This window comes from Sapajus apella, unplaced genomic scaffold (genome assembly GCF_009761245.1).
Source record: "Sapajus apella isolate SASKATOON/1434 unplaced genomic scaffold, GSC_monkey_1.0 scaffold77, whole genome shotgun sequence".
Lineage (NCBI taxonomy): Eukaryota > Metazoa > Chordata > Mammalia > Primates > Cebidae > Sapajus > Sapajus apella.
In genome coordinates, this window is record NW_022437017.1 from 7,721,287 (window position 1) to 7,748,598 (window position 27,312).

Genomic DNA, 27,312 nt, shown 5'->3' on the forward strand with positions numbered 1-27,312 from the left:
TTTCACCATATAGGCCAGGCTGGTCTTAAACTTCTGACCTCATGATCCACCTGCCTCGGCCCCCCAAAGTGCTGGGATTAAAGGTGTGGGCCACCACACCCAGCCAAATTTCATATTTTTAGTAGAGATGGGGTCTCTATATTTTCAGGCTGGTCTTGAACTCCCCACCTCAGGTGATCCGCCTGTCTTGGCCTCCTAAAGTGCTGGGATGACAGGCATGAGCCACCGCGCTCAGCCTAACCTTTGTAGTTTTAGTAGAGACGCGGTTTCACCGTGTTGGTCAGGCTGGTCTCGAACTCCTGACCTCAGGGGATCTGCCCGCCTTGGCCTTCCAAAGTGCTGGGATTACTTACAGGTGTGAGCCACTGCACCTGGCTCAAGACCCTGTTTCTATAATAAAAAGAGGAAAGAAGAGAAAATGGTGCTGGACGAGGGGGAGGCCTGAGGCAGAGGCAACCGCACGCACCTGAGGAACTTGAAACCCACAGTCCGGTGACCCGTTCGTGGGAGGACGTTGGTTGGAGGGGGAGGGCCGTGCCCACAGGCCCGGGAGTCACAGGCACCGCCTGCCTCACTGCGCGCCCCGGGCAACTCCGTTCCTGGCCTGTAAAATGGGAGTGAAATTTGCTCCAGCACGTGGGGCTCTTGGCAGGCAACGCTCGTTAAAGGCCAGGTGGTACTGTTATGTTGATTACCCCTATTATTACCGTTAATAACCAATTAATTAGTGCTGCTGCGTCCTCTCCGCGTGCGATCGCGTCTCTCTAGGCCGGGAAGTCACCGGACCCCGAGACACGCTCGCGCGCAGAACCCCCCCATACCCCCCCCAAACCCACTGCCCATCCCATGCGCTCCACCCCGGCTCGCAGTGGGCCTCGTCCAGCTGGGTGTGGCGCGGGCCTGGAGGCGGGGTCTGAGTGGCAGCCAGCTGTGCCCCCCTCGTCCATTTCCTTCCAGAGTGTTTGGGGGTTCAGGAGACTCACGCTGAGCGATCGGGGGTCGCCCTCTTATCCCGCGGGCACTAGGACCGTGCGGGTGCCCGGCGTAGAGGCCGAACAAGCCCTGCGGGCACGCCCCTCTCCTCTCTCCTCGGCGATTGGCTGCGATTCCCCGGGGCGCGGCTCCGATTGGTGCAGATGCCGGGATCGCCCCGCCCCACCCGGCCCAGCGCAGACTCCCAGCTCCAGGGCCTGGCGGCCGCAGAGGCAAGTGCGGGGCGGACGCGGCGGGTGCGGGCGCGGCCGGAAGAGAGCGGGGCGCGGGGTGCGCGGTGCCCGGCGCGTGCTGGGGTCCCCGGCGCCTCCCGCCACCGCACCCCGTGAGGCCCGGCCGGAGCACTCTCCGCGGAGCCCGGAGGCGGGGCGCGCGTGCCCGGCGCCGCGATGGGCCCGGGACCCCCGGCGGCAGGAGCGGCGCCGTCCCCGCGGCCGCTGTCCCTGGTGGCGCGGCTGAGCTACGCCGTGGGCCACTTCCTCAACGACCTGTGCGCCTCCATGTGGTTCACCTACCTGCTGCTCTACCTGCACTCGGTGCGCGCCTACAGCTCGCGCGGCGCGGGGCTGCTGCTGCTGCTGGGCCAGGTGGCCGACGGGCTGTGCACGCCCCTCGTGGGCTACGAGGCCGACCGCGCCGCCGGCTGCTGCGCCCGCTACGGCCCACGCAAGGCCTGGCACCTGGTCGGTAAGTGTCCCGGCCCCGCCATCTGTCTGGCAGCCCCTCCGAGAGTCACTGACCCGGGCGCCTCCTCCCTCTGACCCGCCTCCCGGCCACGCGCCTCCTCTCGGTCTGTCAGTCCCGTGGCCTGACCCTCCCTGCACTGTCTGTCCTGGGCCTGAACCTCCGCTATCTGTCTGCCTCCACCACCTAGCCCCTTCTGTCTGTCTGCGGGGGACCTAAGCCTCCCCTGTCTGTCTGCCCACCCCGTGAGCTGAGTCTTCACCTCTCTGTTCCGTGGCCTCAGCCACCCTGCCCTGACTACCCAGTGCCCCCACTGTGGTGTCACTCCTGACCCTCCCCTGACTATCCCACCAGCCAGCCTGAGCCTCCCCTGTCTTTCTGTCTCATGGCCTCCCATATCTGACTGTGCAGTGCCTCCCCATCTGTCTGACTGTGCAGGGCCCCGCTGTCTGCCTGAGCCATGAGCCTCCCCCACCTTCTGCTTAACTGCCCCGTGTTCCCTCTGTCAGCCCCTTGGCCCAGCCTCCCCTGTCTGTCTGCCTCAGAGCCTGCTGTCTGACCTGTAGGACCCTGGCCATCTGACTGCATGCCTTTCCAGTGTTAATTCCCTTGTCCCTCTGCCTCCTCCGGCCGCCCTGAACCCTCTGGAGGGTTGGTGACTGCCCCGCGCCGCCTCTGTCAGTCTGTCCAGCCTCACCTTGTCTATTAGGGTGACCAACCAGGACAGCTATGGCAGAGGACCATCAGGCTGCCTAGAGCCCCCTCTCTCTGTCCATTCTGCCAGGGCACCCTCGTGCGTGGGTGGTTTGGGGGTGCTGCCCCGGGAGTTGAGAGTTGGGGGCCGCCTGGGTGGGACTGGAGGGTCAAGGGTCTTTGCCTTGTTCTTGCCAGGGTCAGGGTCCGCCTAGGTCTGGGGGAGGTGCCCTGATTGGAGAGGGCTGTTGGGAGGTGAGGAGGCTGGCATCACCCTGCCCCGGTGCCCCTCGATAAGCCTGCAGGCCTGCCTCCCAGCGGCCCTCCTCTCCCCGCCCGGACCCTGGGCCTGAAGATTAGCCACAGCCTCCTTCCCTGCTCCTCTTGCGCTGGAAGAATTGCTGGCTGCCTTCTGGCATTTGGGGCACATGGGGCAAGGAGGCAGGGCCGGGAAGCCTGCTCAGCTCTTGGAATTCCAGGCCACAGGAGTGGCAGGCCGGTGCCTCCTCACCCTTGCGAGCGATGACTGAGTGGGTGGTGACCCCAGGCTCTGGGGAATGGCAGGTTTTGCAAGAGGCAGTAGGTCTTCAGTGGCCTGAGAGCTCCAGGCCCCGAAGAAGGCGCAGCTTGGGGCTGGATTTGCATGTTTTTCGTGTCCAGATTATTCCTGGGTCACTTGAGACTGTGGCACACGGAGGGGGACCGGCTGTCCCTTCCGTTTTGGTTACGTTGGGATTGGTTGCTGAGCGGAACCCAGGGCTTAAAACGCGTCTTTGATCATGATAGTTGGATAAGCTCATGACAGACACACAAGACGACTGCCGGGCACCCGGGCAGTGGCTCACGCGTCTCATCCCAGCACTTTGGGAAGCCCAGGTGGCAGATCACCTGAGGTCAGGAGGTTGAGGCCGGCATGGACAGCATGGCGAAACTCCATCTCTATTAAAAATACAAAAATTAGCTGGGCGTGGTGGTGCACGCCTGTAGTCTCAGCTACTTGGGAGGCTGAGGAAAGAGAATCACTTGAACCCCGGAGGCAGAGGTTGCGGTGAGCCGAGATCACGCCGCTGCACTCCAGCCTAGGAGACAGAGCAAAACACCATCTTAAAGAAAAAAAAAAAAACGCAAACAAAAACAGACAGAAAAAGCAACTGAAGGCTTTATGCTTTTCCAAAGCAGACCTGGGGGAACGGTGCTCCGGCCAGATAGCAAGATTCTACCTTCACCCTCCTCCCTGCCTGGGGGAGGGCACCTGCCCCGGGAGCTGAGAGTTGGGGGCCACCTGGGTGGGGCTGGAGGGTCAAGAGGGTCGGTTGGGAGTGGAAGCCCAGGCAGCTGCTCTTGATGCCTGGTCAGGTGACTGGAGCGGAGCTCACCCGGACAGCAGCTCCCGCTTCTCTATTTCAGTCCCAAGTCTGGGGCTGGTGGCTGAGGACTCCCCATGCCCCGTAAATAGTCCTGGGGGACTCCCCGCCAATCCTGGGAAGACCCCAGAGCCAGGCACAAACCCTCCTGTGGGTGGGCAGATGGCATGAATGGGCTTCAGAAGGAAGAATGATGTTAGCTTTGAGGTTCTGAAGGATGCGTAGGAGTGTGTGGAGGGGGGGCGCATTCCAAATAGCAGAAAGAGCTGTGGAAAGGCAGGAACCGCCGTTACTTTGAAGCTGCGGAAGCAGGAAGTTCAGAGTAGAAGGAGCTTCTCTAGTGCCGCAGGTGAACTCTATCCTCAGGCCAGCCTGTGGGGCAGGAACTTTCTATTCTTTTTTGTTTTTGAGACAGAGTCTTACTCTGTCGCCCAGGCTGGAGTGCAGTAGTGGGATCTCGGCTCACTGCAACCTCCGCCTCCCAGGTTCAAATGATTCTCCTGCCTCAGCCTCCCAAGTAGCTGGGATAACAGGTGTTCTCCACCACAGCCGGCTAATTTTGGTATTTTTAGTAGAGATGGGGTTTCACCATGTTGGCCAGGCTGGTCTCGAACTTCTGACCTCAGGTGATCTACCTGCCTCAGCCTCCCAAAGTGCTGGGATTACAGGCGTGAGCCACCACGCCTGGCCTCTTCTTTTCCATTCTTTCTCTTTTCTTTTTTTCTTTCCTTGACAGGGTCTCGCTCTGTCACCCAGACTGGAGTGCAGTGGCGTAATCACGAGTCACTGCAGCCTTGACCTCCTGGGTTCAAGTGATCCTCCCACCTCAACCTCCCTCAGTGCTGGGATTACAGGATGAGCCGCCACTCCTGGCCACCATCCCTGTTGTGTGAAAACTGAGGCCTAGAGGGGCACAGTCACTTGCCCAAAGTCCCCCGGCCCCGGCAATGGTTAACTCAGACTGGTCAGCAGGAGCAGGGAGTCCAGCCAAGAAGGGACCTTCTCACTAGAGTCCACAGTCCGTTCTCTGCCCCCGGATGACCCCAGGACCCCAGGAATCTGCACAAACCCTCCCAGGCCTGTGTTCCAGGGAAACCGCCAGGAGGGGGTGGTTTTGGTTTCACTTCTCCAATTCCAGCTGTCCGGGGCAGTCCCAGTGTCTGGGGATGAGGTCACCTCTGGAGCCTGCAGGGAGGAAGGAGGTTCAGCCACCAGGCTTGGTACAGGCATCCCTCCAGGTGCTCTAGGCTGGGAGGAGAGCAGTGCAGGGCTGCAGGGCTGCAGGGAAGGGGCCTGGCTCCAGCTCAGTCTAGAGGCCTCAGTTTTCCCATCTGGAAAACAGGATGACACCCACGCCTCCAGGCTGCGTCAGGTCCACGATTGTTATAGTTCGCTCACTCAGAGGGTACTGAAGTAACAGCAGGGCGCAGTGGTTCACGCCTGTCATCCCAGCAGTTTGGGAAGCCAAGGAGGACGTATCACTTGAGGTCAGGAGTTCGAGGCCAGCCTGGCCAAGGTGGTGAAACCCCCATCACTACCAAAAATGGAAAAATGAGCTGGACATGGTAGCAGGTGCCTGTAATCCCAGCTACATGGGAGGCTGAGGCAGGAGGATCGCTTGAACCTGGGAGACGGAGGCTGCAATGAGCCAAGATTGCACCACGGCACTCCAGCCTGGACGCCAGGGCCAGACTCAGTCTCAAAAAAAAAAAAAAAAAAAAAAAAAAGCAGTATTGAAGTACTGAGTTCCGTGTTGGGTCTCCCCAGGCCCCTTGGAGCCTGCTGTCTGCAGAGGAAAGCCAGTGGAGAGACAAAGAATTCCTGGGTGTGCTGAAGTGAGGTAGGGGCAGCAGGGGCCAGGAGAGGAAGTGTTTGAGGAGGTGACATTCCGGTTGAGCTGAGAGGTGAGAAGTAGCCGGTCTTGCCAAGATGTGACAGCCAGACTGCTCCAGGCAGAGGCACGCCTGTGCAAAGGCCCGGGGGCAGTTGGAGGAACAGTGAGGAGGCCGTGTGGCTGGAGCAGAGAGAGGTGGGGAGAAGGCAGGGCAGGGAGGGGAGGGGGCAGGTCGCACAGGGCTCCATGGGCTGCAGGGAGGATCTGACATTTGTTCCAAAGTGTCTTAGGGTTTTTTTTTCTGAGCATGTGAAAGGCTGGGGCTTGGCACAGTGGATCTCGGTTGGGGGCAGGAGCTCCAGGGAGTGGTCACCTTAGGAGCTGACAGAGACGGGGAGCTTAGGGAGGGCAGGGTCCAGCCCAGCTCCACCAGGGCCTCCCAGTTCCCGAGGCCCCACAGGAGGCTTGACAGTGGCCAAGGGAGAGGAGCGGGAGGAGGCTGTGGATGTAACTGGGGCACCTGTGTGGGGCAGGTTTCCGGGGAACCTCCTGTGCCGCAGTTCTTCTGACTACTAAGCCCGGGTATCTGGTCTCAGTTTCCCCTTTTGTGACCAGGGCCATAAGCCTGGGAAACCCTGGCTGCAGAACCTCGCTTCTGTGTGCCCGTGTGCATATGGGGCGGGGAGAGCAGATCTCCATCTGTGCCTCGGTTTCCCTCTGTCCTCCCTCAGTGTCCCCACCCCAGGAGCCCTGGCTGGTGCGGGAAGGCCCTGACTGACCTCCCCTCCTGTCCACAGGCACCGTCTGTGTCCTGCTGTCCTTCCCCTTCATCTTCAGCCCCTGCCTGGGCTGTGGGGCCGCCACGCCCGAGTGGGCCGCGCTCCTGTACTACGGCCCGTTCATCGTGATCTTCCAGTTTGGCTGGGCCTCCACGCAGATCTCCCACCTCAGCCTCATCCCAGAGCTCGTCACCAACGACCACGAGAAGGTGGAACTCACAGCACTCAGGTGGGAGCCCGGGCACCTGCCCCTGAGAGCCGGGTGGGACGGGTCTGGCTTATGAGTCAGCGACACCACAGACGCAGCAGCTGGAGACCACACAGTCTTTTATGTTCAGTTTTAATTTATGCTATTTATTTATTTTTTTGAGATGGAGTCTTGCTCTGTTGCCCAGGCTGGAGTGCAATGGTGTGATCTCGGCTCACGGCAACCTCTGCCTCCTGGGTTCAGACGATTCTCCTGCCTCAGCCTCCCGAGCAGCTGGGATAATGGCACCCAGCATCAGGCCTGGCTGTTTTTTTTCTATTTTTGTAGAGATGGTGTTTCACCATGTTGGCCAGGCTGGTCTTAAACTCCTGACCTCAAGTGATCCACCTGCCTTGGCCTCTATAGTGCTGGGAGTACAGGCGTGAGCCACCACGCCCAGCTACGTTTATTTATTTTATTTTATTTTTTTTTTTGAGACGGAGTTTCGCTCTTGTTACCCAGGCTGGAGTGCAATGGCGCGATCTCGGCTCACCGCAACCTCCGCCTCCTGGGTTCAGGCAATTCTCCTGCCTCAGCCTCCTGAGTAGCTGGGATTTCAGGCACGCGCCACCATGCCCAGCTAATTTTTTTTTGTAGTTTTAGTAGAGACGGGGTTTCACCGTGTTGACCAGGACAGTCTCGATCTCTTGACCTCGGGATCCACCCGCCTCGGCCTCCCAAAGTGCTAGGATTACAGGCTTGAGCCACCGCGCCCGGCCACCCGGCTGGTTTTTAAAGGTTTTGTAGAGACGGGGTCTTGCTATATTGCTCAGGCTGGGGACTCTTTGGCTCAAGGGCTCCTCCTGCCTTGCCCTCCTGAAGTGCCAGGATTACAGGCACAAGCCAGTGTGCCTACCCATCGCACATTCTCCTCTCACGGTTTCTAGGGGTCAGGATCCAGCGTGGCTGTTGGGGGCAGGAGTTGTGCTTCAGGGTCTGTCTTGAGCCTGCATTCAAGGGGTTGTCCAGGCCTAGGGTCTCATGGAAGGTTGGGGTGGTACCTCCTCCATGGTTGATGGTGGAATTTGTCATCTTCCACGTGTGGAAGTCACAGTGGCTGGCTGCTGCTTCTGAGGCCAGGAGGGAGAATCTCTGGTTTCAGGAAGCCCTGTCTCCCAAAGGATCCTCTGATTCAACAGGCCCACCCACAAGTCTCCCCTCTTTTTATTTTTATAGTTTTGAGACAGAGTCTTGCTCTGTTGCTCAGGCTGGAATGCAGTGGTGTGATCTTGGCTCACTGCAACCTCTGCCTCCCAGGTTCAAGCAGTTCCCCTGCCCCACCCTCCTGAGTAGCTGGGATTACAGGCGTGCGCCACCATGCCCGGCTAATTTTTGTATTTTTAGTAGAGACAGGGTTTCACCATGTTGGCCAGGCTGGTCTTGAACTGCTGACCTCAGGTGATCTGCCTTCCTCAGGCTCCTGAACTGCTGGGATTATAGGAGTGAGCCACTGCGCCGCCCCTTGAATCTCAGCTTCTTTAGCCCTCCCTGGGGAATGGGAGGTGGGAACTGTTCCTTCCCTCGTATTCCAGAGGAGGACACGGCCCCAAATGGTGCCCAAAGCCAGGGTCCCCACAGTGCCTTCATCAGGAAGGCAGTGTAGGGGGAGCCCACTGTTTGCCCCCCTGCCTCCTCCCCTGGCTTTCAGTTCCCCATTATGGCTGTGAGACAGATGCAGGCACTAACGACAGGGGTTTCCCAATACCCAGGGCCCTGGCCACTTCCTGTGTGCAGGCACTTTGTCAGCTGACCTCCTGCTGTGCTCATGCGGCCTTGAGGGGGGCATGGTTCCTACTTTCAGAAAGGGAGGCTGAGTCATGGTGGGATTCCCAAAGCCCCCAGCTCAGACTCCCCGCCTGTCTAGGCTTCTAGCCTTGCAGCCACCCAGCGTCTGGGGAAGAATTATTCCTGAATCCTGGCTTCTGAGTCTCTGGGTTCTCAGACTTTTGGGTTGCAGCCTGGACGCTGCTTGGCTGAGTAACTGCACCCTGGTCCTAGGCAGGAAGGGTGGAGCTGCTGGTCACAGCTCTCCTGTGTCAGATAACTTGCGGGCTGGGGAAACTGAGGCCAGCACAGGTATCCTGGAGGCCGCCACCCAGTGTGCCAGTGGCTGGACTCTCCCAGCAGTTGGGGTTCCGCAAGGCGCTACGACGGCGTGGCCACCTGGGGAAGAAGGGGCCTGGGTTCCCAGGGTCCTGTTGAGTCCCTGCCCGCCTGCCCGCCAGGTATGCATTCACCGTGGTGGCCAACATCACTGTCTACGGTGCTGCCTGGCTCCTGCTGCACCTGCAGGGCTCGTCGAGGGTGGGGCCCACCCAGGACATCAGCATCAGTGACCAGCTGGGGGGCCAGGACGTGCCCGTGTTCCAGGTGAGCTGGGGCCTGGGTGTTTCCTGAAGTCCTTGGGGCAGGGGCTGGGCCAGCTGCTGCTGACTGCTTCTGCCGCGTCCCCAGAATCTGTCCCTGATGGTGGTGGGTGTTGGTGCCGTGTTCTCACTGCTGTTCCACCTGGGCACCCGGGAGAGGCGCCGGCCGCGTGAGGAGGAGCCGGGCGAGCACAGCCCCCTGTTGGCCCCCGCGGTTGCCCAGCCCCTGCTGCTCTGGAAGCACTGGCTCCGGGAGCCGGCTTTCTACCAGGTGCGTGCTGGGGGTGGCAGGGCCAGCTCAGACCTCTTCTCCCACCCTTTGGGCCCTTTGCTGTGCGGGACAGCTGCGTACACACACAGCGCACACAGGAGCCCAGGGCAGAACGCTAATGAAGCACTGATCTCTGCTCCCCCAACCCACGGGGCAGTCACTACCCACGGATCAAATGCCAGCTGCAGGGTGCCCACCCAGGCCCCGGTGCCCCCTGCTGGTGGGAGTGGACAAGGGCCCTCCTGACCCCAGCTGGTCCCTCTGTTGGTCTGCCCACAGGCGGGCATGCTGTACATGACCACCAGGCTCATCGTCAACCTGTCTCAGACCTATATGGCCATGTACCTCACCTACTCTCTCAACCTGCCCAAGGTAAGTAGATTGGGACGGGGGCGCTGGGGTGGGACGGCCCCAGCCTGGCAAGCCGTGATGGACACACCGTGCCTGGCTCTGCCCTGCAGAAGTTCATCGCGACGATCCCCCTTGTGATGTACCTCAGCGGCTTCTTCTCATCTTTCCTTATGAAGCCCATCAACAAGTGCATCGGGAGGAACGTGAGTGGATGGGGTGCCCTGCAGCCGGGGTTCCCGCCTTGTAGAAGCCCCGGATCTGGGAACCAGGAGCCCTGGCCTCTGCGTGTCTCGAGTTCACACTGTCGTGGCGGCAGAGCTCTGGAGCTTTCCGTCCTCCCTGTGCCACTCGTTTGCTTTTGTGTACCTGACCTGCCTTTAGGCGGAATAGCCACGCGTCTCCAGCTACTGCCGCGTGGACAGAGCGCACAGCTCCACCTGGCAGTTCTCTTGGGCCTCAGAGCCTGGGATTTCTTGAGGCCAGAGCCGGGGCTCCTTAGTGACCGTCCAGCTCATGCCCCTTGTTTGCAGGGTAAGGGGTGGTGGATTGAAGACTAGAGAGGGCAAGTGCCAGGCTCGGGGGCACCCAGCAGCGTGGGCCTGACCCCGGGGCTGTCCCCTGCAGATGACCTACTTCTTGGGCCTCCTGGTGATCCTGGCCTTTGCTGCCTGGGTGGCGCTCGCGGAGGGGCTGGGTGTGGCCGTGTACGCAGCAGCTGTGCTGCTGGGTGCTGGCTGTGCCACCATCCTCGTCACCTCGCTGGCCATGACGGCCGACCTCATTGGTTCCCACACGGTAAGGCTGGTGGCCGGGGTGGGGGTGGCTGGGCGTAGAACTCGGGGTGCACGCTGACCACCCATGTCCCCCCAGAACAGCGGCGCGTTTGTGTATGGCTCCATGAGCTTCTCCGATAAGGTGGCCAACGGGCTGGCGGTCATGGCCATCCAGAGCCTACATCCCTGTCCGTGAGTGTCGTCCGCCCGCCCGCGTGAGGAAGGGGTTCAGACAAGGATGGGTGGAGAGACAGCCTCCCAGCATTCACGCCTGTAGAGGCCTGGGCAGCCAGGACAGGATGCCAGGGAGGGCTTCCTGGAGGAGGGGATGTGGACCTGACACTTGCAGGAAGTCAAACCGTTCCAGGTCAATGGGGAGGGGCCACACATGGTGTGCACAGGGAAGAGAGGGAGGGGGCAGGTCGCGCAGGGCCTGGTGGGCCATGGGGAGGGCTTGGGCTTTGACCCGAGGGTGGGCGGGCTGTGGGCAGAGGGACAGGCACTCACAGCTGCCCTCTGGTGGGGGTGAGGGGACTGGGCAGGTAGGTGCAGGTGGGCCCCACTGGGCCTGGACCATGTGGAGACAGGGAGAGAAGGGGTGGAGGGGACTGGCCGGGCGGGGGGGGGGGGGGGGGGGGGGGGGGGGGGGGGGGGGGGGGGGCTGACCCTCAGCTTCCAGCTTGGACAGGAGGAACCTGTCCAGGTAGGGTGGGGTCATCCCTGTGGTGCCCACTAGGCCCCTGCTTCCTCCCACAGCTCGGAGCTCTGCTGCAGGGCCTGCGTGACCTTCTACCACTGGGTGATGGTGGCTGTGACTGGCGGCGTGGGCGTGGCTGCCGCACTGTGTCTCTGCAGCCTCCTGCTGTGGCCCATCCGTCTGCGACGCTGTGAGTCCTGGACCACCCCTCCCTCCTCAGATGCTGACCACACCAGGGGCAAGCGTGGGGCCCACCCCACCTTCTCTAATGCCATTTCCACCCCTCCCTGGCAGGGGACCCAGAAACCCAGCCCTGAGTGCTGACGCCTCCTGCACCTGTGCAAGGGAAATGTGGGGACCCACGAGGATGCTGCCAGCGCCTAGGGGCTAAGCCCCCCCCACCGGCTCCGGGGATGGGAGTCAGGGTAAAGGCGGCGGGAATGAATCCAGAGGTTTGCAAGGATCCCTGGGCTTTTAGGTTGCCCCATTCTCAACTCTCAGTCCTCTGGAGGACTTGGGGTGCCCCTCTCAGCAGGAAGTAGGAACCCCAGAGGGGTCTGGGGGAACCCTAACCCCAGCACAGTTCACCCCTCACCTCTGGCCTGGGGATGGCAGGAGCCCCAGCCATGGGGTGGTGGGCTGGGCCTGGACCCCGCCATGGTGGGCAGCGGGACTGCCCGGTGGGCTTGGACTCTGCTGGCAGCAAATAAAGACATGAAGGCAGCCTGGCTCGTGTCTGCCGGGCAGGGGTGGCCCAGGGCAGGGTAGCCTGGGCATCTCGGCTGTGCCCTAGTTGTGGGTAGCCACCGTCTTTTGGGTGCAGAAAGACTGCAGGTGTGTCGTGGAAGCATGTGTTTATCGGGGAGCAGGTGTGGGGCCGGGTGGGAGCCGCTGGCCGGTGGAGGGGCAGTATGGCTCCAGGCCCCACTGCAAGTAGTTCTGGGTGGTGTGCGGTGGCCGCTGGGGCAGGGACAGGAAGGGCACGTAGTCCGATGCCCTCCACAGAGGCTCCACCCCATACCGGTTCCTGTTGACCACTGCAGGTGGGACCGGGGTCACTGCATGCCCCCCTTCCTCACCCTCAGCCAGCAAGGGGCTCCCGGGCCTCCCTGGGCAATTTCACCCTGGCCTCCCGGGGAGCTGCCCATGGCCTCACCGTAGTCCTTGCCCCGGATTGGCCTGTCTTTCCACAGCATGCTCCCCCACCGGGTGCTGGGGTCCAGGTACTGGGCGGGGACGATGGGGTCATGCCAGGCAGTCTCCCGCAGGTGCTGGGTGTAGGCTGCAGCAGGATGGGGGCTGGCGGTCATTCCTGTCCCCCTCGAGCAGGCCTGGCACCCGGGGCGGGGAGGGTGGGCACTCACCCGAGGGCAGGCTGCATTCGCGGTGTCGGTAGCAGCCGTGCCAGCGGTTGTAGGCCTCACGGAAGGGGCGGTCCAGGGCTGAGGGCAGGTTGTACCAGGCTTTCCGGGAGTCCGAGTTGGTCAAGCCCGTGTACCACAGCTGGCCGGCTGCATCGTGTCCCATGGGCGTGTACTTCCAGCGTGTGGCCTGCTTGATGGCCGGTGCCCAGCGTGGCCCCTCCAGGGACAGGTAGTCATCGCTGAGGGTGGGCGGTGGGGCAGAGACTGAGCCCGTCTCTACAATGGGCGCTTTCGATGTCTGCCAGGGTGGAGGGTGTAGAGGCCTGGCCCACAGCATGGAGCCACCCTCCCTCCCCACTTGGTGTCTGTCCTTTGGCCCTGGACCCCTCACCCCACAGCAGGTGGCAGAGGAGAGAGGCTGACCCCTCTCTCCCCACACATCCCACCCCTGGTACCCAGGTGAGCACTAAACTTTTTTTTTTTTTTTGAGATGGAGTGTGGCTGTGTCACCAGGCTGGAGTGCAGCGGCACCATCTCGTCTCACTGCAACCTCCGCCTCCCGGGTTCAGGCGATTCTTCTGCCTCAGCCTCTCAAGTAGCTGGGACTACAGGTACCTGCCACCATGCCCAGCTAATGTTTGTATTTTTAGTAGAGACAGGGTCTCACCACGTTGGCCTGGTCTCCATCTCTTGACCTCGTGAGCCGCCGCCTCGGCCTCCCAAAGTACTGGGATTACAGGCGTGAGCAACTGCACTCGGCCAGCACTAAACCCTTCTGTTCTGAGCTTTTCTTGCCTGGAGAGGAGATACCAGGGAGGGAAAAGGTCAAGGGCCCTGGCCACTCCTGGGTTCCTACAGTCTTTGTCCAGCCTCCAAGATCCACAAGTCCCTTCCTCTGGGAAGCCCCTCTGGCCTGGAGGTGCACCAGGAAGAAGTGGAGCCATGGCCTCAGGAGGACTGGGGGACCTGCTTGGCCAGGCATGTGGCTCACACCTGTAAACCCAGCATTTTGGGAGGCTGAGGCGAATGAATCACTTGAGGTCAGGAGTTTGAGACCAGCCTGGCCAACATGGTGAAACCCCATCTCTACTAAAAATACAAAAATTAGCCGGCCGAGGTGGCATGTGACTGTAATCCCAGCTACTCAGGAGGTTGAGGCAGGATAATCGCTTGAACCCGGGAAGTGGAGGTGGCTGTGAGCCGAGATTGTGCCACTGCGCTCCAGCCTGGTAACAGAGCAACAGTCTGTCTCTTAAAAAAAAAAAACAAGAGACTTAAAGATGTTTCATGCTGTGACTTTGCTTTTGGGAATATGTCCCAAGGAAGTCACCCCAAAGAGTAAGGTGGTTGGCCCCGTGTAGTCCCGGCAGGGATAGAAACACTTTCATCTGTGCCTTGTGTGGGAGCACGGTCCCGGCTCTCCACTTTGGGAGGCCAAGGTGAGTGGATCACCTGAGGTCAGGAGTTCAAGACCAGCCTGGCCACCATGGTGCAACCCTGTCTCTACTAAAAATAAAAAGGTTAGATGGGCGTGGTGGCAGGTGCCTGTGGTCCCTGCTACTCGGGAGGCTGAGGTAGGAGAATTGCTTGAACCCGGGAGGTGGAGGTGGAGGTTGTAGTGAGCCGAGATCTCGCCATTGCGCCCAGTCTGGGCAACAGAAAGGGAGTCCATCTCAAAAAAAACATGCAATTAAAATAATCAGTGAGAAGTGAGCCCCTCTCCCCGATGTTGGCCCCATACCCACCTGCCACTTATTACTTCCTGGTGTCTCCTTCCAGGGGCAGGTGGGACGTGCCCCCTCCACCCTGTTACTCCACACTGACAGTAGCCCGGGTCACTGCATCTCCATTTTTTTTTTTTTTTTTTTTTAAGCAGAAATAGTGTCTCACTCTGTTGCCCAGGCTGGAGTGCAGTGGCACAATTTCAGCTCAATGCAGGCTTGACCTCCTGGGCTCAAGCAATCCACCCACCTCAGCCTCGCAAGTAGCTGAGATTACAAGCATGTGCCACCGTGATCAACTAATTTTGTGTTTTTAGTAGAGGCGGGGTTTCACCATGTTGGTCAGGTTGGTCTCCAACTCCAGACCTCAGTGATAATGCTACCTCGGCCTCCCACAGTGCTGGGATTACAGGCATGAGCCTCCATGCCTGGCCGTCTGGCTGATTTTTAAATTTTTTGTACAGATGGTTCTCACGGCTGGGTGTGGTGCCTTATGCCTGTAATCCCAGCACTTTGGGAGGCTGACGTGAGTGGATTACCTGAGGTCAGGAGTTCAAGACCAGCCTGGCTAACGTGGTGAAACCCCATCTCTGCTAAAAATATAAAAATCAGCTGGGCATGGTGGGAGGTACCTGTGGTCCCAGCTACTCGGGAAGCCAGGAGAATCCTTGAACCCGGAAGGCGGAGGCTGCAGTCAGCCGAGATTACGCCTTTGCACTCCAGCTCGGGAAACAAGAACAAAACTCTGTCTTTTAAAAAAAATAAGAGATGGGATCTCACCATGTTGCCCAGGCTGGTCTTGAACTCCTGGGCTCAGGTGAACCTCCCGAAGTGCTGGGGTCACAGCTGTGGGCCGCCACGCCCAGCCGCCGTCTTGGTTTGCTTTGATCTCTTCCCTTGGAAATGCAGCAAAGGGCTTTCCGTCGTCTTTCCCACAGCTGCACAGTATTCCATAATCATTTAAACAACTGCTAACAGACTGTATTGGGGTGACTGTGGTACGCTCCAAATCACATCTGCCCAGAGCTCCAGGACACGGCCTTGTTTGGAAACGGTTTTAGTAGTTGCAGCTAAGATGAGGTACCCGTGTTAAGGTGGGCCTGAATCCAGTGCCTGGTGCCCTTCTAAGGAGAGGAAAACGTGGACGCACACAAGAAGGCCAGGTGAAGACAGAAGCAGGGACCGGGGGCCAGGAGTGCCTGGTGCTGCGAGGGGCGCAGGGCAGACCTCAGCCACAGGAGAACCCAGCCCTGCGCACGCCTGATTTCAGAAGGCGTCTTTGTGGTGAAAACTCCCAGCGCGTTTGCGGCCTTGGAAACGGCCACAGACACTTTTGCTCTCGGCCTGTCTCCAAGTCTGTGGCTGCCACAGTGAGTGACTTCAGGCTGGAGGGGCCAGGCGGAGCCAGAGGGGCCATCACACACATGAGCCTTTTAGGAATACTGAGTGACACATGCAAGACCCCAGACTGACACCTGACACCCGAGTGACACTGTACACCCTGGGAGGGAGGGTCCCTTAGCATCTGGCTAGCTGGGAGGGACTCACCTGTAGAGAGGTGCTGGGAAGCTGGTCTCGAGGGTCCCTGTGGGGACATAGGGCCCGGCAGCCTCTCGCCTCAGGGTCTGCATGTCTGCCTGTCTTCCTGAGTCCCCAGGGCTCCTGCCAGGAAGGCCTCTGAGGCCACCGCTGACAGCATAAAGGCCGCCCAGTGTTCCGGCAACCGCGCTGACCACTCCTTCCTCCCAACTGCAGGGTGAGGCGGCCCCAAGGAAGGGGAGGCTGGAAAGTTGTTCGCAATATCTGACAGAGTGTGACGCAGTGTGGGCAGGCCAGGCCAGGACCACTGCCAGGTGGGGTCTGTGGCCATCAGCCCCCAGCTCTGCGCCTCCAGCTCCGTGCGACCCCCCACCCGCCGGGGGCCTAGCCTCCCCATCACCACACCCCCTTGAGGGGCTTCTGTCTCCTCGTGCACCTCCCATCCAGGAGGCGACGCCTGCGCAGGTACCTGATGCCTCAGCCACTCGCATGCAGTTCCTTTGGAAAATACACTCAGGATGAGACCGGTACGCGGTGCCTCACGCAGCACGATTCACGACAGCCCAAGGCAGAGACCACGCAAACACCCACTGAGGGTGAGGGGATCAGCAACGCGCGGCCACCCACGCACCAGAACGAGTCTCAGCCACAAGGAGGAGTGAGGCCCTGACCCGGGCCACAGCACGGATGCACCTTGAGGACGTCATGCTCAGCGAGCCCTCAGAAGGGCACACCGTGATCCCATTTATATGAAATGTCTAGGACAGGCTGAACCACAGCAGCACGGAGAGGATTCGTGGGTGCCCGGACTGGGGAGGGGGACCCAGGGGTGCCTAGGTGATGTGATAGGGACGGGGTTGCCTTTTGGGTGACGAGAATGTTCTGGAATCAGAGGCGATGGCTGCACAGCCACAGAACTGCTTACTGTAAGATGGTGGATTTTGTATATATTTTACCACAATAAAAAAAATCATACAACAAAAACCAGGAAACATCCAGAACCCTCCTGCCCTGCCCCTCCTCAGCCAGAGGGCCCCGTCTTGGGTCGAATCCGGCCTGGGTGGGGACAGAGCCTGCACCCTGGTATCGGCTTCCTCTGCCCCTGTGTCAGGTCCCCACAGAGCCGACCCTGCCTTTCCCAGGGCACACACCCAGAGTCCCCAACTCACTTGGGGTGAACACCCAAGTCTTCCCTGAGGCCCACCAGACACTGCCTGCCCTGCCCTCCTCACTTTGCCCCTCACACACACCGGGCGCCGTCCTGCCCTGGGGCATTTACATGGCTGCGCCCTCTGCCTGGCAACCAGGCATCCCTGCCTCCTCCACCCCTGGCTGAAATGCTAGGCTTCTGGTGAGCCCCTGATCCAAGGCCATCCTTTCCCGGGGCCCTCCCCGTCCTCGTGGCGCTGCCGCCCTGTGTCCTCATGAGCTGCTGTCTCCGGGATGCCCACCATGCCCTCTCCACACAGGTGTTCCCTCATCTCCAGTGCCCAGGATGGTACCTGCCTCTTCTCAGGCACCATGCAAAAGCAAGCCTCAAAACCACCTGGGGACTCCCTGTAGCCCCTGGTCCCCAGGCCGCCTGCCTCCCCCAGCCTCCTCCCAGCCCCAGCAAGGTGCCAGCACCCCCTGGGCCAGGTTCCTGCCTCCTGCATCTGTCTCACTGCAGGACCTGCGGCCCCTGATTTTTTCTTCTCAATTTTCTTTCCCTCTCAACACAACAGCTACGTTCTAGGATCAATGGAAAAGCTGCAGCCCACCCCATGGGGACCTTGGTCAGCCTCTCCCTCCATCCAGGCATCTCCCAGCCACTGCCAGGGTTGGCCCTGGCAGTAATGGCCCCACTGGCCTTGCTCTGCCTGTCACGTGGAGATGGCAGCAGAGACACCTGCCCCAGCGCTGCTGTGTGACCCACGTGCTCCCCAGGCCTGACATCTGCTCCCCTGGGGACTCTCCAGCCCCTCTCGGCTGTCCTGGCCTGTGGGGAACCAAAGCCCCCATTCTACACAAGCCCTGCCCCATCACCATGGGCCCCTCCCACCACCAAAGCCTTCACGCCCCACTTGCTCTGTCCCTCCTGGCCCCCATCTGCCAGCCCTGGGGTGACCTCAGCCCAGCAGTGCCTCCAGCCTCCCTCCTTAGTGTCAACCGATGGAGTCAGGCGAGCACCTCCTCCCCAGAACAGGGCCATCCGGCTAGGGTGCAGGGACCCACTGGGGTCCAGTCCTTGGCGCCACAGGACTGTGGCCGGTGCCCTGGTGTATGGGCCCAGAAGCGGTTTCTTGTGGGATTCGGGGGCTGAGTCCCCCATCTGAAATGCCGGCCTGGGAAGCCCCTCAGAAGCTGCTTCTGCAGCTGCAGGGCCAGACAGGGGCTCCAGGGCAGGACCGTGTGACCCTGCCCTAGCCGGGGACCCTCAGCCAGCCAGCCCCAGCCACGGGTGCATCCACGTGTTTAATGACAGCGTCACTGCATGACATGAGAAACAAGGCCTTCCTGTCCTGGGGGCTCCTCCACCCCCAGCATGGACAGAACCAGCTCCCAACACAAATCGCGCGTCCTCCCACCCGGACCTGTGGCGGTTCCCAGTCCCAGGAGGGGCCGCCAGAGTCCCAAGTGGGTTGTGCACTGAGCTGGCAGGGGCCTGGAGCCCACGGCGACAGGGCTGATCTTTGACAACTGCATGGGCGACTGTGGGCAGGGTGTGCATGGGCAAAGGCAGGGTTTGTTTTCTTATTAAAAAAAAAAAAAACAGGTGAAACACTAAGACCTTGACCACTCAAAATCCACACTGCGACGCGCACCAGCCCCCACCTTGCAGGAGGGCCAAGAGGGGTCCGCGACCTGCCCAGAGAAAGGTGGAGAGTGCCTCTCCAGCGAATGTGGAAGATCGGCCCACTTGAAATGACAGGGCTTTAAGACTGGGACCCGACCCCCCAGGAGCAGTGGGCGGGTCCAGGCTCCCTGCCCATCCTCGTCCAGCCTCAAACGTTTCCAGGACCAGTCAACAAAAACACAAAACAAATCCAAAGAAAAGTCACAAATACATATGTACACATGCACACCAGCCCCGCTGGGGATGCCAGGCTGTCAGGACACGAGGGGTGCAGGTTCCCAAGCGCAGCAGGGTGGCGGATAGGACCCTCCAACCCCAGCCCGCCCCACCCTCTCCATGTCCCTATGAAATGGGAAGGGGGCGCAGAGGGACGGGCGGGGGCCGTGCTCAGCTCAGGCTCCACTACCTGGCCTTGCCTCCCTCTTGGCCTGCCTCGTGGTCTGGGAGCACGAGAAGCTTCTGGAAGGACAAAGAGCGCCCACCTCCTGGGCCCCTCGGGCCTCCCTGGCTTCCCTACGGCTACCAGCGCCAACGGACAGGACAGGCCAAGATACAGGCGGCAGCTGCACTACTGCTGGCCTCCACAGGACCCAGCCACCCAGCAGGCTCGGGGGATGCGAGTCTCACGCCGCAGGCAAGGGGGACGCTGGACACCGTGAGGGCACGAGTTGGCGAACGCACAAGGACACAGCACCTGTCACACTCTCTAGCCTGCGCGGTGAGCAGGCCCGGCATCAGTTCTCCCAGGGTGACGAGTCCAGAGCAGATGTCCTCCTCCGGTGTGAGGGTAATGCTCAGCTGGGATGCACAGGCCCGTCCGAAGCCCACCACCTGCCAGGCAATAGCCATGACACAGATGCTTCCAAGAAAGATCACTGTTTGGAGAAGTGACAGCAGAGGTGGCTGCAAGGCGAAATCCAGGTGGGAAGTGTCTCCTGCATCCACAGGCCTTCAGGTCTTGGTCTGGCCTTGGGTTCAACACAGAGGAGCTACAGCTGTGAACCGGCAGCCGGGGCATCTGGTCTGTTTCCTGAAGATGTGGGCAGTTCCAGGAAGAGCATGCGGCCTTGGTGGGCAGGTGCCCAATAGACAGAAGCAGTGAGGGTCCCAGGGGGCATCCGTTGCTCTGAGCACAGACAGTCCGAGCTGGGGCTGTCCAATGTGGTTCTTGCCCTCTGAGAAGTGGGACGGAGCCCCCAATGCTGAGGGTCCCCGAGCACGTGCCCACCCCAGATACTGGTGGACATGGTTCACAATCAGGCGTTTAATGAGACTCCAGGATCCTCCAGGCCCAGCTCCCCGCCCGCCCGGCCGCCTTCCTTGGGGGACAAGCGCTGGAAGGGCAGGGTCCATGCAAGCTGAAGAGCTGGGGTCCTCCGGCCCGAGATGGCTGGTGTGGTGCGGTCCTGCTCGGCGGGTTTACCGGATCCTGGTGAAGAGGTTGAGCACAGACACAGATTCCTGCAGACACATGGGGTGGGGGACGCTAAGCCACAGCCCCGGGAAAAGCTGCCTGGAGGGAAACTGAGGCTGTGGGGCTTGGTGGTGAGGGGCTGAGAAGTGCTGGTCCAGCCTCGGCCTGCCACACTACCCCCGACACATGACCCAGAGTGCGAGGTGAGGAGAGCTCGGAGGTGGGGGAACCCAGGGGAGGGTACGCCCGAGGACACAGTGGGGACAGGGACGGCCGTGGGACAGGCTGGGGCTGGGGCGGGGGTGGGGGCGAGTGGCGCTGATACCGACCCACTTTACCTTTGTCGAACGGGTTTTGCTAAAGACGTTCCAGAACCTCAGGGTCTCATCTCCAGCACCAGTGACGATGGCCTCCCCATCAGGGGACATTGCCTATGGACAGGAGGGAAGCACCCCATGTCTCTGGGTCTCTGAGGTGCCTCTGGGACAGTGCTGGGGGACTGAAGGAAGGGTAGCAAGGTGTGGGGTGGCTGGGCCACCCAACCCAGGTTGCATGGGCAGAGCTCAGACTCGGGCCAGGAAGGAGAGGCAGGCCAGGGTCACCATGGGCAGAAACCAAGGTTGGAGTTTTTTTTTTTTTTTTTTTTTTTTTTTTTCAATCCCGGGATCTGGCTCTGTCAGTCAGGCTGAAGTGTGCAGTGGGGCGATCCTGGCTCACTGTGGCCTTGATCTCCTGGGCTCAGGTGATCCTCCCACCACAGCCTCCTGAATAGCTGCGACTACACGTGCACACCACCACACCTGGCTCATTTAAAAGAACGTTTTGCAGAGATGGGTTCTTGCTATGTTGCCCAGGCTGCTCTTGAACTCCTGGGCTCAAGCCATCCTCCCACCTTGGTTTCCTGAAGTGCAGGGAATACAAGCGTGAGCCACTGCACCTGGCCAAGGTTGGAGCATTTTTGCTAAAACATCAAGAACACACCCTTGCAAGGGGTGAGAGTCAACTCTGCGCAAATGAAGAAGGATACAGTCAGATGTGCGGATGAAAGCAGAGAACACGTTCTCAGTGAAGAAACAAAACCTTGACGAGTAAGGCCACAAGGGGACAAGAAGGCCTCCTGGCCCCCTTCCAGCCACGTGCACACGGTTGCTGTGCAGGACGTCCACAGGTTCATCTGACTGGTCAGCTGTGAGTTATCTCTGGCTTTCCTCTTCACCCCTCTTTTTGGGGAAAATAAACACATGAAGAGGCTGAGGTCCTCCAGGAGGACAGGGCCCACACCTGCAGGGCTGGGAGTCGGTAAAGCCCACGCCAACGCTGGCAATTCAACCAGCACCGGATGCCCCGACGGCCAGCCCCGCTGCTGCGTCCCGCAGGGTTTTAGATCTGCACACTGTCCTCCCTAGGAACACAGGACGGGGGGCGCTCTGGAGCAGCCATGGCTGGCACTTTTTCCAGAATCCCCGGGCACCTTGAAGCGCCCGGCGTGCACTCACCAGGTACAGCACGCGGTAGGAGTGCCCAGTCAGCTTGGCCACCTGGGTCAGGGAGGGGTACTTCCAGACGAGGATCTGGTTCTGCGAGTAGCCGTGCGTGCTCACCTGCAGGTGGGAGGGGGCACTGTGGTCAGTGGCGGGGAACGAGGCTGGGTGTGATGCCTGCCGCCCCACACACACCCAACCCGAGTCCACAGGAGAGCTCGGAGCTGCCAGCCAGCCGGGGAGGAGCAGGGGATGCGGGCTGTGGCTCCACCTCCGGCTCCGTCTGGGAGGTGTGGAGGCCACAGCTCGGCCCCCCCAACCCACTTCAAAAGGCTGGAGCCCAACAACGACCCACAGAGGGCCCACAGCCCCTCTGCCCCACCTGCAAGTCATCCCTGCATCTGTGCTGGGGACACACAGCCCAGAGCGGCTGGGGCAGGACAGCGTGTCAGCGGAGCCCACTTCGTCCTGGGCCGCGTCTCCGAGCAGAGGCAACTATCGGAGCTCCCCAGCTCCTCACAGAGCCACCAGGTGTGGCTGCAAAGGGGGCCCAGAAGCCTGAGTGTTGCCCCAGGTGAGGTCCTGGTGAGGTCCTGATGGGGCCCAGGGGCCCTGCCCCACCCCACAGAGCTCCCTGCCTCCCCACCCCGCCTCCTTCGCCCATCTCCCTTCAGAGCAACTCTGACCCATGTCCCCACCGGCTGCTGTCAGATGGCAAGGGACCGGCGGGACGCACATCCCGAGGCCTGGTGGAAGGAGGCCGGGCTGCCCATGCTCACCAGCTCATTGGCGTGCTTGGACCAGGCCAGATTGCACACTTGGGAGCCCGTGTCGATACACTGCAGCGGCTGCCCCGTCAGCGTGTTCCAGAAGCGGATGCAGCGGTCGGCCGTGCCGCCCCCCGAAGCCAGCAGGCCGTGCTGGTGCGGGGACCAGGCGATGGCCTTCACGGCTGCCAGGTGCTCCGTGTACTGCTGCACAGGACTCAGGCTCGAGTGATTCCAGACCAGCAGCTACGGGACAGGGGCTGTGAGGCCGGGGCTGTCCCAGACCTGTGGTCCCATACGCTGGTCCCCACAGGAGCGAAGACCTGCCCTGGTGCCCTACCCCACACCCTTCCTGCTGCTCCCTCAAGGACTCCTGGGGACACATGCTCGTCACCGTGTGCTACAGAGCGGGACTGGCTGAGCAGGAGGGACAAACCCAAGGCCCTGCCGACGGCTTGGAGTGGGCTCCACGCCTGTCCCCAGCCCAGGCTCCGCCATCACTGCCAGCGTGAGGGCTGCAGCTTCTGGGAGGGAAGCCAGGCTCTGGGCACGCATACCTTGTTGTCGTTGCCCCCCGAGGCGAGAAGCTGGTGGTCCGTGGACCACTTGAGCCCGCACACCTCCTGGCGGTGGCCCTGCAGCCGCCGCTCTGACTGCAGCGGGGGGGTGCGGATGTCCCTCTGCAGGATCATGCGGTCCCGGCTACCAGATGACAGCTGGTCAGCGTTCCAGGCCAGGGCCCCTGGAGGCCAGGCGGAAGCAGGGGTGAGCCTCTCCTGGCCTCAGGGAGCTGAGGCTTTGGGGAGCTAACCCACCACAGGACCCAGGCTCCTCACCAACGCGTGCCGTGTGGCCCTCCAACATGGACAGCTTCTTCCCTGCGGCCGCGTCCCAGATCTGCACAAAGCCTTTGTGTGTGCCCACCGCCACGAGGTTCCCCTAGGACAGAAGGCACGGCCAGAGCACCAGGGTCAGGTCTGGCCCAAGGACTCTGCCCAGCCTGGACCTGGTCAGCCTGGGCTCTGCTCACCAGGGCTCTGGATGGCTTCCCTAAAAACCCCTGAATGCACGTCCCTTTGATGAAGCTTACACCCTGTCAGCACATTCCAGGGTGGCGGGCATGCCCCGGACACTGTGCCAGGGTTTGTCAGAGTCCAGCCAACAGACTCAGGGTGCGTGACCCTCCACCACTAGGACCAGCCCTGGGCAGTCTGGGTGGAGTAGAGACCCTCCCCGTGACACACTTCAAAGTTGCTGCTGGGATGTTTTCATCATAATCTGAAACAGAACTATAGCCCACTTGACACTGAGTGGAAACTGCAGCTCCAGGGGAGCAAGTCCCAGACGGGACACGCCCCACGGCAGGACTGGGGTGTTGTTTCCCCACTGGTCCTGCCATCCTTTCTCGGGGGCTGCCGGGTCCCTACTTGCTCTTGTTACTCCCTCTACCAACACCACACCAAGGCCAGGGACGATGGGGGACACAGAACTATGCTTGGACACCAAAGACTTCAGGGTCCACACTGGCCCCTCTGGGTCTGCAAGATACCAACACTGTCAAGGGCCCCAACAGACTTCCCAGGTCGGGGACAAGCCCTCTACACTCACCCGTTCAGACCAGCCCACGGAGGTCACTGAGTCCCCTTCCACCGAGAGGTCACAGAGCCGCGTCACCTGAAGGTAGAGGTCAATGTGTCTATGTGAGCTTTGCCACTGGTCATGAAGCACCAGTCAATCGATGCGACCATCACCCCTCCACTCTCATCCATCCACTCAAAGAGGCACTGTCCCACCCACTCGCCCCCCCCCCCCCCCCCCCCCCCCCTCCCCCCCCCTCCCCCCCCCACTTCCACCCACTCTCCCCCCACTCTCCCACCCACTCTGCCCCCCACTTCCACCCACTCTCCTACCCACTCTGCCCCCCACTTCCACCCACTCTCCTACCCACTCTCCACCCACTCTCCACCCACTTCCACCCACTCTTTCTCCACCCACTCTCCCATCCACTCTCCACCCACTCTCCACCCACTCTCCACCCACTCTCCCCCCACCCTCCCCCCCACTTCCACCCACTCTCCACCCACTCTCCCCCCACTTCCACCCACTCTCCACCCACTCTCCCACCCACTCTCCCCCCACTTTCCACCCACTCTCCCCCCACTTCCACCCACTCTCCCCCCACTTCCACCCACTCTCCCATCCCCTCTGCATCCACTCTCCACCCACTCATTCATCACTCCAGGCCCGGGGGCTGCCTGGGTTGGTCACTGCTGGGACCCTGCTGGCTCAAGCTGGGTGTGGAAAAAAAGCACAGGTGCAGGAGACACAGGACTGCATGGGACAAGCTTAAGATGGGAGGAAGATTTCCAGTGCTGTGGGGTGCCTGCTGCCAAGAGGGGACACCAACATGGTGAGGATGGGACCCAGAGGGGTGCGGTAAGGAGACTGTGGCTCCAGCGGGGACCCCATGCTGCTGCAGATGCCACCACTGGAGGGAAGAGCTGTGGCTGGGAGGGCTGTGGCTGGGAGGGCAGTGCCTGTTAGGGCTGGGAGGGCCATGCCTGGGAGGGCTGGGAGAGCTGGGAGGGCAGTGCCTCGGAGGGCCATGGCTGGGAGGGCCGTGGCTGGGAGAGCTGGGAGGGCAGTGCCTAGAAGGGCCGTGGGGGCTGGGAGGGCCAAGGTGGGTGCCTAGCTTGTACTGATGCTCCCCAGATCCTGATTGGTATACTGAGAGCCACTAGGAGCTGGGGAGGCCACTGTGCACATGCACACAGTACACAGCACCCACCTGGCTGGTGCAGGCACTCCACAGGTACACACAGGTGCCCAGCCCCACGCTGAGCACGTTGAGGGACGACCAGTCCACCAGGTTCAGGTAGAAGTCGTCCTGCAGCTCGGGCGCGTCCAGCACCTTGAAGGGGATCTTGGAGATCTTGCGGGTGGGTTTCCGTGGAGACCGGAGCAGCTTCTGACTGCAGAGGTGGCCACGTGGCATCCGTCAGCCACTGCACTTGGGTCACTTCTTGCAAACGCACAGAAAGTATCTACTCCCCTGCCGGCCCCACGAGCCTGGTCCAGCCCCTCCAATCACTGCCGCCACCATGTGATCCTAAACCCGGGGACGGCCCCATAGCCCTTCACCCTCAGGTCTCTGGCTCTCCTGGGCTCCCTCTCATAGCCATGCTGGCCCTGCTGCCCACACCTCCTCCAGGCAGCCCTTCCTGACTGCCCTGACCCCTGTCTGAGGCCAACACTGCCAGTCACGGTGTGTTCTCTGCGAGGGGGTCTCTGGGCCGCTCTGGCCTGGCGTACACTTCTATTACTGACTATGGCTAATAGGGGGTTGGGCCCCCTCCACTCTCAGGACCCTGGGGGAGGACACAGTCACAGCTCCAGGCCACCATGCCCTGGGGAAGCCCCCTTCAGCCCCGCCCACCAGGCCCCACAGGGACACTTGGTGCTGAGGAACCCTGTACTCACCTCTTGTTGCTGACGGGAGACAAGGAGTACGGCGACACATCGTTGCCGTCGTCGGGGCTTGAGCGCTTGGTGCTGAGGGAATACTGGGGAGCAGGCAACACACCGGCTGAGCGGATGCCCAGGCCCTGGGACCCTCCAAGCCGGACCCCCACGCTCCTGGTACTGCTCACAGCCCTAAAGCAGGCACTGAGACCACGTTTGGAGCAGCTGTGAATAGGAAGGCACCTTCCCAGCAGGGACCGTGAACCCCGGCGGCCCCTTCTGCCCTCCTTCTTGAGGCACCCACGCGAGGCTCTGTGTGATCCTGCCTTTGGGCTCTGGAATATTCTGGATAGAACAGGGCTCTGTGGCAGGACCCAGTGCTGCCTCCCTAGGGCAGGACCCCCACCGGCTTCGGTATTTGGGACCCCAGGTAGCATCGGTGTGGGGAGAAAAAGCCCAAGAGGCTGAGCCCAGATTCCTCCTGTGCCTCCACTTCCCAGCTTGCCTGCTGGGCCAGCGGCCTTCGGCCCCAGAGAACCAGGGCCCCTGGCCTGGCTGAGGAGCAGGGTCAGGATAGGGTGCTGAGCCATGGCCAGGCACGAGAACCAGGCTCGGGGAGGCAGAGCTGGTGCCTGGGAGGTTGCCACCGGGAGATAGCACTGGGGTGGGGCCATGGGCTCACCGTGAACAGACCCTTCTTCTCGGGCGTGGAAGGCTGCAGCCTGCGGTCCTCGGTCTGTGGGTCCTGAACCTTCTCGATGCCGGCGCCCAGCAGCTCGTTCTTGAGCAGGGCGGAGTAGGCCAGGCCGTCTGTGGGCACCAAGCACAGTGAGGCGGGGTGGGGCGGGGCGGCCTGTGGGGCAAGTGGGCAGGCTCTGACCCTCACCTTTGCCGTTGTCTGAGGTGGCGTCCTTGGCTTTCCGGTTCTGACTGGGAGACTTCTCATTCTCCTGCAGGGAGGAGAGAGGGAGGGAGGAGTCGAGGCACCTGCTCGTGCCCAGCCTCGAAGTGAGGAGGCTTGGAGGGGCCCTGGGCCTCCCAGGGGGTCCCGTCTCCTGCCCGGCCGGCCCCTCACATTGATCCTGTGGAAGTTCACGCTCCAATTGGCCCCTGCTCTGGAAGGGATGAAGCGGTCTCCATGCTTGCTAGGCGAGGACACCGGGGAGCTGGCAGGCGTCAGGGTCCGCCGCATCTCCGTGACCTGAAGGGCGTCAGGGGAGGGCTTGCTCTCAGTCCTCAGAGCCCCGAGAGTGGCCCCAGGCCAGCCTCTCTCCACATCTGGTCACCGAGCAAAGGGGGCTTTGATCTTGAAAACCCAAGGGGTGGAGCCACACAGTCACTCTCAGTCAGGTATTTCTGTGCCAGAAGCTTCTGGAAGGTGCCAGGCCCACAGGCAGGCTCAGCCTCCCAGCTATGCCAGGCAGGAGGGTGGAGAGGACAGGGCCACAGGACAGGGGTGGGGGCGGCAGGAATGGGGGCAACGGCGGAGGAGACAGAGCCAAGGAGCAGGGCTGGATGAGACCCCGACTGCCCTCCCAGCGCTTCGGGGATGCCGCATGTTCATTGTTTCTGAACAATCACAGATGCAGGCCTTGACGGCACAGGACATGGAACAGCTGTGCCCAGAACTGCCTGGGAGCATAGCCCCCCTTACCCCCATTTCCTGCCCGGAAGCT

General features: G+C 61.3%; 3 protein-coding genes across 4 annotated transcripts in view; 1 reads left to right on the forward strand and 2 right to left on the reverse strand.

Moving 5' to 3' along the window:
* Positions 1-1,203: 1,203 nt before the first annotated feature.
* On the forward strand, positions 1,204-11,775 carry MFSD12 (major facilitator superfamily domain containing 12). Its single transcript, XM_032252287.1, has 10 exons — positions 1,204-1,680; positions 6,366-6,576; positions 8,820-8,964; positions 9,049-9,231; positions 9,511-9,603; positions 9,693-9,785; positions 10,207-10,377; positions 10,453-10,547; positions 11,112-11,242; positions 11,347-11,775. The coding sequence occupies exons 1-10, from the start codon at positions 1,383-1,385 to the stop codon at positions 11,367-11,369; spliced, it is 1,443 nt and encodes a 480-aa protein (XP_032108178.1). The 5' UTR covers positions 1,204-1,382; the 3' UTR covers positions 11,370-11,775.
* A 110-nt stretch (positions 11,776-11,885) lies between these two features.
* CUNH19orf71 (chromosome unknown C19orf71 homolog) lies at positions 11,886-17,967 on the reverse strand. The gene is made up of 4 exons (XM_032252288.1): positions 15,686-17,967; positions 12,417-12,655; positions 12,209-12,334; positions 11,886-12,089 (listed from the first exon to the last, which is right to left on the reverse strand). The coding sequence occupies exons 1-4, from the start codon at positions 16,165-16,167 to the stop codon at positions 11,908-11,910; spliced, it is 1,029 nt and encodes a 342-aa protein (XP_032108179.1). The 5' UTR covers positions 16,168-17,967; the 3' UTR covers positions 11,886-11,907.
* A 734-nt stretch (positions 17,968-18,701) lies between these two features.
* Positions 18,702-27,312, reverse strand: part of FZR1 (fizzy and cell division cycle 20 related 1) — a 29,892-nt gene continuing 21,281 nt past the window's right edge. Inside the window, exons 3-14 of one of the 2 annotated variants that reach the window (XM_032252286.1) lie at positions 26,712-26,837; positions 26,523-26,586; positions 26,319-26,446; positions 25,655-25,737; positions 24,963-25,146; positions 23,783-23,848; positions 23,011-23,113; positions 22,732-22,916; positions 22,187-22,420; positions 21,423-21,527; positions 20,265-20,357; positions 18,702-19,973 (exon numbers count right to left, since the gene is read on the reverse strand). In XM_032252286.1, coding sequence (XP_032108177.1) covers positions 19,932-19,973; positions 20,265-20,357; positions 21,423-21,527; positions 22,187-22,420; positions 22,732-22,916; positions 23,011-23,113; positions 23,783-23,848; positions 24,963-25,146; positions 25,655-25,737; positions 26,319-26,446; positions 26,523-26,586; positions 26,712-26,837 — 1,413 coding nt within the window. In that variant the 3' untranslated portion in view covers positions 18,702-19,931. Of the gene's footprint in view, positions 19,974-20,255; positions 20,358-21,422; positions 21,528-22,186; positions 22,421-22,731; positions 22,917-23,010; positions 23,114-23,782; positions 23,849-24,962; positions 25,147-25,654; positions 25,738-26,318; positions 26,447-26,522; positions 26,587-26,711; positions 26,838-27,312 lie in introns of both variants that reach the window. The other variant, XM_032252284.1, reaches the window with a different exon arrangement.

Bases quoted from the DNA above. Each gene is read 5' to 3' on its own strand.
- MFSD12 (XM_032252287.1), top strand. From the start codon at position 1,383: ATGGGCCCGGGACCCCCGGCGGCAGGAGCGGCGCCGTCCCCGCGGCCG. The intron at 10,548-11,111 runs GTGAGTGTCGTC...TTCCTCCCACAG, and splicing joins CAGAGCCTACATCCCTGTCC to CTCGGAGCTCTGCTGCAGGG. The intron at 11,243-11,346 runs GTGAGTCCTGGA...CCTCCCTGGCAG, and splicing joins GCCCATCCGTCTGCGACGCT to GGGACCCAGAAACCCAGCCC.
- CUNH19orf71 (XM_032252288.1), bottom strand. From the start codon at position 16,167: ATGCGAGTGGCTGAGGCATCAGGTACCTGCGCAGGCGTCGCCTCCTGG. The intron at 12,656-15,685 runs GTGAGTCCCTCC...GCCCACCCTCAG, and splicing joins TTCCCAGCACCTCTCTACAG to CGATGACTACCTGTCCCTGG. The intron at 12,090-12,208 runs GTGAGGCCATGG...TCCCACCTGCAG, and splicing joins AATCCGGGGCAAGGACTACG to TGGTCAACAGGAACCGGTAT.